The sequence below is a fragment of the Saccostrea cucullata genome, unplaced genomic scaffold (genome assembly GCF_032062105.1).
Source record: "Saccostrea cucullata isolate Sc308-1 unplaced genomic scaffold, CSIRO_AGI_Scuc_v1 ctg578, whole genome shotgun sequence".
Taxonomy (NCBI): Eukaryota; Metazoa; Mollusca; class Bivalvia; order Ostreida; family Ostreidae; genus Saccostrea; species Saccostrea cuccullata.
In genome coordinates this window covers 461,125-473,505 of record NW_026932815.1, presented here as the reverse complement: position 1 = coordinate 473,505, position 12,381 = coordinate 461,125, and the positions used below count along the sequence as shown (strand labels likewise).

Here is a 12,381-nt window from a genome sequence, read left to right as displayed (position 1 = left end):
TTAACATTCAAGGTCAAATATGTTGACCATTAACAATTTTGTTCACATAAGTGTTTTAAATGAAAAAAATATTGCCTGCTAGTTTTACAATTGAAAGATAATTACAAAGTCAACCACTAATGCAATGCGAATACTAGATGTACTGTGAGCAATGAGCTCACTAAATGAAACCCCCGCCTCCCATATGATTATAATGACAAAGTCCATGTTTTTCATTGGTCAGGAAACTCAAAATATTTGTCAGATCAAAAAATAAAATAGGAGGTGCACAATGGCAATATGTAATAAAGATTCTGTGAAAGTTTCACTGAATTTCACTCACTGGTTTAAGAGGAGTTGCGGATAAGAGATGGGTACCCAAAGCGTAACGGCGGACGTACGGACGGACATACCGATTACAGTATACCCTCCCACTTTTCAAGCGGGGGTATAATTATACACATACAACATCTAGATTTTATCAATAAAAATACGTTGATAACCATCATTCATTCATTGCCCATCAGTCCAAGAAACACGACAGAGGTGATAAGTGTGATTAAGATGAACAAGATCAGAAACAACCGGTCCATCACCATGGCAATCTCCTGCCATTCGTTAAGGCGACCCTCTGATAACCCGGGTTCGTCACAGACACTCGAGTTCTCGGTCTGTGCGAGATCTTTGTGAGAATTTGTGAAATTGAGCGAAATGTAGGATTTCCTTGCGTCGTCTTCTAGTCCAATGGTTGATATGTTGTACATTGGGGATCTGAAATTCTGATCTTCGGAATATCTTCCAATATTCTATGAAAAAAAAGACATATGTAATAAAATAAGCCATTCTAAACAAATGCAAGTAATTTTGAAGTTTATTCTTGATTACTAGTGCTAGCATATGAATCTGATCGGTTGATAACCTGCAATCTGATGTTTGACAATTGTCTCTGTTTACAAGGCTGGACTTTGTTCTCAGATTGGCAAAGAAGAAATCGTCTGCCAAAATGGAGGAATACCGGGTGCATCCATGAAGGAGCTTTCCCGTCCCCCGGGGCTCGAAAATGCATGTTCAGCACGCACACCGTCATCAACAAGGAAAGGGACACGAGAAACATGGAGCACGCAAAATACATGCCTGGTAAATAAATCAAATATAGATATATTCTTATAAATCAAAGTCATCAAGATGAATTTATATTCGTCAATAACCTGTCTTTGTAAAAAGTTGATCGTATTCACAGTATATACTAAAAGTTTATTTTTTCAACAATGGACGCTAAAACTTATAGGTGCGTATGTAGAAAACTTACTCAATAGTGTTCTACCTAGAAATTTCTCAATAATTCTGACTCAACTTCATTCAATGAGCTTCGAGGACAAATGAAATTGACCCCATAAACCCGAATCAAATTGGGGTACATTTATATTTCACAAACGTTTGTGCTCACCTACGTATGGAAAATGGTCTGATGAAGCAGGAAGCTGATCACTGACCATCAGAAGAAAAACCGCCAGAGACAGGAGGACTGTTACGTTCAGGGAAACCTTTTCACCGGAGTCCGGGGGCAGCAGAAAGGCTAATATGGCCACTGATGACGTCAGAATACAGGGAAAGAGGACTGATAGAATGTAGAAGAGGGGTTTACGGCGGATCCTTAAGTAAAACGTCACATCCGGGAACGGATCCGGACAACATTTGTAGTATGCCACGTTTCTCCTGGCGTTAAAGGACAAGACAGTCCACTCATTATTAGTGATAAAGAAATCCATGTCACCTACAATGACAGAAGACATGTCACCCATTCATCTGAATTAGGGTTTTATAATATAAATATAAATGTCATCAAGGAAGGTATGTATATGGTGAGTTTTAATTGAATCAGAGTGTTAAACGCCACTTACTTTTTATTTGATAATTACATACAAATGCATTATGAAATCCTCTATGTTTGTATTATTCAAAAAAAAAAATATTGATAGCAATGTAGTAAATATTGATTGAAAATGTTCTTTTTGGGAGGCAGCAGTCTGGCCTAACCTAATATATTCACGTTAGTCTCAATTACCTGTTGGAATTTTAGGGAAGAAGTCGATTTCTTTTCCGGAGTGAGACCAGGACCCAAACATGAGGCGACATTCTTGGGTATCCATGGGGAAGTACAACACATCAATGACACAGATACTGTCCACTATTGTAGGGAAAAGGTAAATCACTGTCCCGTTATTGAGTACTATGGGGCGGTACTCTCGGCGACCCGGCATCATCGTTTCAGATGCGCTTATAAAATAAAAGTTAGTTTGATTGCAATTCAACTATAACAATATGAAATATATGAATCGAAGATAATAAGATATGTCTGTGAAACACTGATGACCCATATGTCAGCCTATGGCAAAGGTAAAAGTTCCTAAAATGCAAGTTTATCTCCAGGGTCAAGGTCAAAATATAAAAAAAAATGTTGTTTTCCGACGAAAGGACGTGTGTTACTTAAAATACACGTGAATTTACCTTGCAAAAAGTATGGCCAAGGTAAATATTTTTAAAAAGTGGGTAAAACTCAAAGGTCAAGGTCAAGAGATCAAAATCAGAGATACCCTCGGAAGGACCTGTCTCAAGAACTATAACATTTGAGTCATTAAAAGCTAATTACAGGCTATTCAAAGGTACTGTGAGTAATGGCCTAGGTTTAAAGTTTATCAAAAATAGGTCAAACTCCAAGATCAAAGTCAAAATTGGTGGTGATATCCAAAGGAAGGTCATAGTTAATACCAAGATTTAAAGGGTTTTTAAAAGCGGATCAAACTCTAAGATCAAAAAATCTTTATATTCAAGGAAAATCTTGTCACATGAATACAAACGGTTTAAGGGTACTTGGACACAGATTTGAAGTCGATATTTTCTCTATAATATTACGACTTACATATTTTAATTGCATTTCACACAAAAATTAATTAAAAATCTTATTTCATTTAAAAGTTATTAAAACTTTTTTGGCCGGTTTGATTGACACATCCTTGCACTTTCACAAGTTTTAACCTTATTCTTAATCCTTAGGAAAAGTTGCATTCTTGTTATGTATTAATCAGAAATATTAAAACTTTTATCCAGAAAAATAATTTTATTCAGAGTAGAAATGTCAGAAAGCAAACCTCCTTCACAAGTAAAAGTTGCGTACACATTCTTGTTATGTACAGTTTTTGTAAACAGGTCAAATTGTTGATGTTTACAATTCACCGGCAATGGTAAAAACTGCTTGTATTGTGTGTTTGTTTTGCTTTCGAACATATCTACTATGAATTTTCTGGATTATAGTATTAATATTTTTCATTTATACACAACGAGAATGCCACTTTTCCTAAGGATTAAGAATAGAATTAATTTGTGAAAGAGCAAGGATGTGTCAATCAAACCCGCCAAAAAATTGAAATTTTAATATCTTTTATATGAAACATGATTTTTAATTAATTTTTATGTGAAATGCTATTAAAATATATAAGTCGTAATATTATAGAGAAAATAATAACTACAAATCTTGACGTATTTGTCCAAGATCAAAATACTCATACTCAAAGAAAGGTCATAAAGCCATTTTTTTTGCCTAAAGTTTTTGTCCAGAAAAACAGACCTCTTTTGATGTTTTTTTTTCTGCAAAAACTTTACCAAGGTTTATAACATTGGTCGGAGCTTTAATTTTCACATTTTACAATATGTGCAAAGTTCTAAGGCTTTTTCATTTCACGGGGTATTCTTTTTGACAAGAATTTCTTTCGAGATACAAAAAATTCTTATCTTTTACCTTGACGTTGGAGATTGACATACTTTTGAAGAATTTTTTTGCTTTGCCAATAACTTATATGAACAGTTGACGCTGGGGCTTTAGAATTCGCATGCATATTTCTCGTGAATAGACCTTCTCTGGGTTTTATTACGTTTAACTCTTTGGCCCTAACCTTGGAGTCTGATGCCCTTTTTAGTGACTTTAACTCTGGGCACAACATTAAAACGATTGGTACCAAAGGCACCTGACGTTACTAGTATTTATTTTTCTTTTACAAAAAAATGGCACCACACCTAATGAACAGGTTGTAATACATGTACTCATGTATTATTAGTAAGTATGGGGTTATTTCTTTTATGTTTAAGAAAAATAAGTGACGTCAGGTGCCTGTGATTGGTACTTGTGTTTTTCATTTTCACAAGTATATTCATGGATTCAATCTTTTCTTTGGGTGACAACAGTTTTTTTTATCTCTCGAGCTTAGAGTTTGACTTGCATTTGAAACATTAATGCTATAAGCTGTTAAAAATAAGGACACGAGTGTTTCACGAACCTTTTTATTGATTCAGAAAGTGTATTGGACAGGCTACAGAGGCTATCCATATCCAGTCTAATATTTTGTATTTTTATGTCCCCATGATCGAAGATTCGGGTATCTAGTTTTGCCCAGTTTTCCGTCTGGTCTGTCTAGCTGTCTGTTTGTCTGCAAAATCTTTAACCTTTCCCATAACTCATAACTTTTGATTGGTTGGAGCTATGACTTTTATATTTCACATGTGTATTCTTGTGGTAAGACCTTTCTTTGGATATGAATATATTTGTCCTCTGGACCTTGAATTTTGAGCCACTATTGCAAAAAAATATCAGATTTTATTCTTTTTGTACAGTTGGTATGATGGATAGGGCTATCAGTCTGCATATGGCTATTATTGTGAAAAAACCCTGTTATAGGGCTTTTTATATTATTTAAGTATATTCCTTGTGACAAACCTTCCTTTGGATGTCAAACATGTTAACCTTGATCTTGGAGTTTGGTCAATTCTAATAAACATTTACCTTGGCCGTGACTTTTGAACAGTTGATGTCAGAGCTCTTATATTTCATACGTGTATTTCTAGTGACATTTCACTGGGTACATATGATTTTGACCCTTTGACCATGACCTTTGAGTTTGGCTCACTTTTTAAAATATTTAACCTTGGCTCAATTTTTTTTAAACAGTTGATTTTGGGATTTCATAATTTACAGGTTTTTTTTCAGTGATATACTCCAACATTTTTGTTTTTTCTGTCCTTAACTTGAATTTGATAAACTTTCGCCTTTGCCATATGCTGCTAAATGGTAACATCGTTTTTTTAAATTAAATTTTAAATTATTTTTAAACAGTCTTGTTAAAACTTCATTTAAATTTAATTTATGCAGAACATGGAAGTAAGTGCTATGGTTTTCATTTTCCATTAAAAGAAAAAAAGGTAAAACAATTTATAAACCATCTTTGGGCATTGCTTCTAAGAAATATAAAAACAAAGGGTAGCAGTATCAGAATAATTGAACATATCTACCTACGAGAGTTTATAGAACATTTATTTCTGCAATATTTTGATCGTCAACTGATATAATTCTTAATTTATATACGAGTTATTTGCAATGTAAAAATAAGTTGAAAGTTGTGCGGTCTCCGCATTTTTTTTCCCCAGGAACTTAAAATTATACTTTTCGTCAACACACCTATCAAAAATAGTTACATCTGGTGTCCACAAGTCTTTGAACGGCAGCACGATCTGATTCTCTCCCCCGTAGTCACTGGTGTTCCAGACCAGGCGGGGGTCGTTCCACCACTATACATAACAAAATCACAGACACGTCAGTGGACGATATTTGTATCAATTATGATAAAATTGATTTACAGAATTTTTCTTCTATACTTACTAGGCGCATCCAAACATTTAACGATATTATCTGATTCTTTTCGTCCTGAAATATAAAAATTAACACTTTTAAAATATATTTCCCCATAATCTTTTATGACTAGAATACCTTGTAACGGGGCAAAATCTTATTTTTAAGATTACAGATTACCAAAAAACTTTCACAAATTATTAACTGTCATTTTATGTACAATGTACCAGTTTTATTAGTTGAATGTCATTTTATGTACAATGTACCAGTTTTATGAGCTGACGGAGGGCTGTGTTGATGAGAATGGAGACTTTGTCCTGAGCTTTTCTGACGGGCAGCAGTCGGGGGTCATAGTCCTTCAGTAGGTCTCTCACGAGCTGACTGGTGGCCACCGTCTTGTTAGTAAAGGTTCCTGCGTAAATCGTAATATACACAAATCGTCAGTTTAAACTAACCTTGTCACAGGCACTCAAAACTACTGCAAAAATCCTAATCTCAGAAAAAATGGAGACCGCCTGTAACCCATTCCCTCCCCTCCACTGGCCTGATTATTTTTATTGTTTTGAGAAATTTTTGTTGATGACCCAGACTAGTTTGAAATTATTTCTAAAGCTATTTTATGATGTCGAGTATGACATTTTTTAACATGTTAAAATAAGTTGTATTTGTGAATACTGATTGCCCGTATGGCAGCTTGTAGCAAAGTTTCTCAAATTCAAGAAAACCTCCAAGATCAAGGTCATAAGATAAAAAAATTGGTATCCAAAGTCTTGTCTCAAGAAATATAAATGAGAAATTTGAAAGCTCCAACCGTAAAAAAGTTATGACGAATGTTAAAGTTCTTAAAAAGTAAATCATACGTCATGGTCAAAAATGAAAGGCCTAGTACTAACCATTCAAATGTTAAAGTCAGAGTTACTCAGTGGTTAAAATTTTGCAAGAGATGACCAAACTCCAATGTCAAAAGTTCTTATATGGTTCTCAAATAAAAGTCTTGTCACAATTTAAGGAATGTGAAATATGAAATCCATAGATACACCTAATGAAAATTAAAGTTTTGGGGGACAAACAGACAAGAGAACAGGGCCAAACTATATGCCCAAAATTTTCCATTATGGAAGCATAAAAAAAAAGATTTCGAATACCAAAGTGACGAATCGAACTTTTGCATAGGTTGATATCTCTTTTCAAGACTACTGGTATATTGTTTCAGTATAAATTGACTATAATAATACATTAATAAATAAAGATTTATTAGGCCTTTGAAGCCTTGAGTAGGTCTTTGATATTTCAGTTAATGCTCTCCCGAGGTATGGTGTTTTTTGCATGTTTTATACCGTAGAAACTTTGGCTGGGTCGAAAAAATGTAAACTAATATATGATGCTCAAAAATGTATTCGCTATTCAAGAAAACCTGTTTGCATTCGAAAGATGTTTCATTTACTTAAGAAGAATTTTAAAAAAAGTTCTAATCTGAAATTAAAATAAATTCTTCCTACCTTCTGTAACCAAACAAACAACACAAAGGATGCACACCCTCAGCATGTTTCTGAATATCAATTTCTCAAATTCCCAAGATTTATATTGTTTTATATACTTCTTCAACATGCGCAGAAAAGTAAAAACTTGCTTTGTCAAGAAATTTCTCAGGAAGACCTGCATATTTTATTCTAAAAAGGTGCTATAAAGAAAAAGGATTAAATAAATAACTAAATAGGACTTGTACAACATATTTTCATACTGTTGCTTTGACTTTTCAGCAAGGAAATCGGAGTTTTCTGTCAATATTTTGTTTGTTTTTATGTTATTCCTTGAATTTAGCAACTATAAATTCTAGATTAAAAACATAGATAAATAATGTTACAAAAAATATATTATTTTATTTTATTCATCTACGTAATAATAATTAAGAAGAAAAAAATGCAAATGTACTTCTTACACTATTAATAATAATATAATAATAATAATACTTTATTTAAAGAGGGTAACCCGATTAGTGCAATGCACTAGTCTTCCTCGGGGCCCTCTAAACACATTCACAATAATACAATATTAAAAACATCGTACAATATCATAATAAATAATACAACGTGACGTGAAAAAAAAAAAACATGTACATATACAGATTGATTCAAGAACATGAGATTATATAACTTTTAGTTTCTACATGTTATAATGAATTTTTCTACATTTTTACGAAAAGTTTGTACAGTTGATGAGAAACGGATATGCAAAGGTAATTTGTTCCATAAATGAACTCCAGAATAATGAAAAGAATTTTTAAATTGATTAGTTCGATATTTTGGTAGATGAAGGTCATATTCGTTTCAATATAGAACATAACTATTAAAGGAAATAAATTCAAAGGAGTCTCTTAAATATGTTGGTGCCATACCATGAAGTGTTTTGTACAATAATACATATTTATGAAAATCAATTAACTCATAAATGGTCAGCCATCCAAGTTTTTCAAATAATGGTAGTGAAGGGGCATCATAAGCTACATCTAAAATAATCCGGGCTGCCCTTTTTTGCAATTTAAAAACTCTATCTATGCCAGCACCTGGCGCATTACCCCAAATAGTAAGACAATAATTCAAAGAAGGCAGAATGTATGCATTATAAAATATTTTTCTCGTGTGTAAGGGAAGAAACTTCTTAATTCTGCGTAAAGTATACAATTTATAAGTCAAAGATTTACAAACTGAGTCAATATGATAATTAAAGCGCAATGAATGATCAATATGTACTCCCAAAAGCTTTTCAGATTCAACATTTTCAATTAATTTGTTTGACGCATATAAATTTAGTTCAGGGGAATTTATTCTTGATTTTCTCTGTTGAGTTCCCATGAGCATACATTTTGTCTTGTTAATTTTTAACACCATTTGATTTTTGGAACACCAATTTTCTATCTTCATTATATATTGTGATGAAACTTAAAATGATGTGGTAAATAATTCTGTATATGTTTTTGAAAATGTGATTAAATCTGATATTAAGAATGATATGTTAACAAATAATTTTCCATTATCAAAATTAAGGAGAATTCAACAAGAAATAATAATATTACCCATATTATAGTATGTAATTTGTTACGCCACAACTTGGTGAGTAACGTTTGTTACTAATTTAATCAACATGTGGCATATTTTTGTATCCTAACCATAATTATTTTGATAAGTTAGTAATGTTCTGTTATCAATAAATAATTATTTAACACGTGACAATTTGTTTTCGGAAAAGAAATGTAAAGACATTAGAGAAATTTCATAAATGGTCATGACAATGTTGAGTTGGAATTTGGTAGATTATCAGAACTGTGAATGATGCTCCTCTTTAAAAAAAAAACCATCATTTTGATTATTTACGAAATTTGACGACTCCAAGCAGTATTTCAATTACCTTTTTTCATAATGATTGTAACTATCGCGTTCAAAATATGTTTGTATGTCAAGCATGCAGAACATAAATTTCAATCCCCCTTTAATATCTGACAAAAATCGTGCTCAATTTGAAAACGTTCTTTCATTTAACCTAGGACATGCCTAAACTTCTTAAGGCTTTACTCCTGCAAAATGTCAAAGATTTAGGTATCCCTTTCATTCTGAGCTGCAATTATGTCTAATAAGAAGGGAGCAAGAATCTATGAGGGTATAATTATTGGAGAAAACATCATAAACAATTGTTCTTTTCTTTATTCTCTTTTACAGCTATGTGGGACTGACATATTACGCGGTACTGTTGTCCTCATCAAATCAGATTCACACAAGAAACCTGGAATAAATGTTTTGATTTTTGTGTTATAATTTATGTTCCCACTGAAATAAGTTTGATCAACTGATATTTTCTGCATACTAAGATCCTAACGTCCCAGCTTTCATTTCAGCCAACAATCTGCTAACCTGTGAACTTTTGTAATAATCTTTTTTGTAAGTCAACCTTTCTCGTATGATTGTTTTCGGTCTTGTCTTACACAAATCAACAACTGTTTACACTTCTCTGTAAAATTGAAAGGATCTAACCATCGATTGTCTATGCTTGCTGTCTTGTACAATTTTACAGTTGTTTACGCCTTATTTTTATTGATAACTTAACTTTTCCCCAATCTATCATCTCTACCTGCTCTTTTTACACAACTTAACACCTGTTTATACTTTTTGCAACTTTTAGAACTTTTTACTGCATATAGATTTCAAATAGTTTCTTATACTCTCTTACATACCATACTTTTCATTTTGCTTCATAATTGTCTATGCTTGCTTTCTTAATTTTTCTTATATTTCTAAATTTCTAAACTTTTAAAATGATTCTCTTTGTTGTTTTACAGACTATTTTGTGAATTTACTAACGCTATTTTTATGTACGATATTGCTTATATTTGCCGTCTTAGATAAATAGATCTTGAATTTTTTTGTGTTAGTTGATGACACCTTTTACTTGTGATTGCCTATGTTTGCTAACACAGATTCCTCTACTAGATAACCATTAGAACCGTAGCCTAAAAGACCCTCAGTGTTCTCTTAATAATTCATCCTGCTTCTGCATGAATTTTACTCTCTGACCTCGTCTTAGGAGAGTTCGTTAAGGATTCTTCCTTGTATTTTATTTGAAAGCAAATATTTTAGATTTTTTATTTCTAAAATATAAGGAATACATGGACAATGAAGAAGTGTACCCATACCCAATGATCTGTTAGTATTATATCCCCACAATAAAAATAAATGGAATATTTTTAAAAAATGATTGATTTGGTTCCAAAGTAGTCACAATTGACAGCAGGCATAGACTGGGACTCCTTTCTTCTTTAAATTATGACATTTAAATGCTATTGGGGTTAAACATAACAAATAACATGGAAAAAATGAAACAAGAGGCCATGGGCCACATCGCTCATCTGAGTAGCTTTGACCATGCTGTTCTTTACCAATTTCCCCTTTGTAATACATATCGTGACCCCACCCTACCCTCATGGGTCATAATTTGGACAATTTAAAATCTACACCATCACAGGATATGATAAACGTGATGACTTTAACTTTTCTATCGTCAACTTCCCTTACTTATGCAGCAATATACCTTCATCACCTACATACGGAGTATATATATCTCAGCTGATTCGATACGCAAGAGCATTTTCTACGTATGAACAATTTCTTAAACGAGGTAAATTATTGACAAGCAAGTTGATGAAACAAGAATATCAACAGTCTCGTTTAAAGTCATCATTTCGTAAATTCTATGGTCGATACAATAACCTTATCAGCAAATACAATTTATCATTGAATGAAATGCTGACTGACGTTTTTCATACCAATTGTTAGTCCATTATTTATACACTGAATTGACGACGGATTTTTTCCGTTATTTCCTGATTATGACAACGAGCACACGGCGGGTGTGACCGGTCGGCAGGGGATGCTCACTCCTCCATGGCACCTGATCCCACCTCTGATGTTTCGGAGGTCCGTGTTTGCTCTGCTCTTATTTTGTATATTGTTTAATGGACGTTGAGATTGAATACTGTTCGTTATTTCCATATCCTTCTTCCACATAAGTTTCAGCTTTTCTGGCCCAGTAGTTCCTGAGAAGATTTTTAATGATTTTTCCTATGCATTTCAATGTAAAACTTGGATTCCCTTTTGTGGCCCCGCCCTACCCCTGGGGCTTATGATTTGAACAATTTAGAATTTGCACTTTCCCAGTATGCTTCCACATAAGTTTCAGCTTTTCTGGCCCAGTAGTTCCTGAGAAGATTCTAAAAGTTTTTTCCTATATATTTCTATGTAAAACTTTGCTTCCCTATTGTAGCCCACCCTACCCCCGGGGTCATAATTTGCACAATTTGGAATTTACACTACCCCAGGATGCTTTCACATAAGTTTCAGCTTTTCTGGCCTAGTGGTTCTTGTGAAGAAGTTTTTTCCTATATATTTCTATGTAAAACTTTGATTCCCTATTGTGGCCCCGTCCTTCCCAGAGGGGTAATGATTTGAACAATTTAGAATTTACACTACCCCAGGATGCTTCCACGTAAGTATCAGCTTTTTACGCTCAGTGGTTCTTGAGAAGATTTTTTAATGACCCCACCCTATTTTTGTCTTTTTAGCTCACCTGAGCCAAAGGCTCAAGTGAGCTTTTCTGATCACATTTTGTCCGTTGTCTGTCGTTGTCGGTGTTGTCGTCGTTGTCGTTGTTGTAAACTTTTCAATTTTCATCTTCTTCTCAAGAACCACTGGGCCAATTTCAACCAAACTTGCTACAAAGTATCCTTGGGTAAAGGGGATTCAATTTTGTTCAAATGAAGGACCATGCCCTTTTCCAAGGGGAGATAATTATGAATTAGAGAAAAATTAATGGCATTTTTAAAAAATCTTCTTCTCAAGAACCACTGGGCCAGGAAAGATGAAACTCGTGTAAAATCATCCTCAGGTAGTATAGATTCAAGTTTGTTCAAATCATGACCCCCGGGGGTAGGGTGGGGCCAAAATGGCCGATCAAAGTTTTACATAGGAATACATAGGAAAAATCTTTAAAAATCTTCTTCTCAAGAACCACTGTGCCAGGAAAGATGAAACACATGTGGCATCATCCTCAGGTAGTATAGATTCAAGTTTGTTCAAATCATGACCCCCGGGGGTAGGGTTTGGGCCAAAATGGCCGATCAAAGTTTTACATAGGAATATATAGAAAAAATCTTCTTCTCAAGAACCATTGAGACTGGA

General features: G+C 33.6%; 1 protein-coding gene across 1 annotated transcript; it reads right to left on the bottom strand.

Moving 5' to 3' along the window:
- Positions 1-438: 438 nt before the first annotated feature.
- LOC134236233 (neuronal acetylcholine receptor subunit alpha-7-like) lies at positions 439-5,772 on the bottom strand. The gene is made up of 6 exons (XM_062718398.1): positions 5,687-5,772; positions 5,486-5,595; positions 2,045-2,256; positions 1,427-1,753; positions 899-1,113; positions 439-785 (listed from the first exon to the last, which is right to left on the bottom strand). Exons 1-6 carry the CDS (start codon positions 5,693-5,695, stop codon positions 489-491), a joined length of 1,170 nt encoding a protein of 389 aa, XP_062574382.1. The 5' UTR covers positions 5,696-5,772; the 3' UTR covers positions 439-488.
- Positions 5,773-12,381: the final 6,609 nt, after the last annotated feature.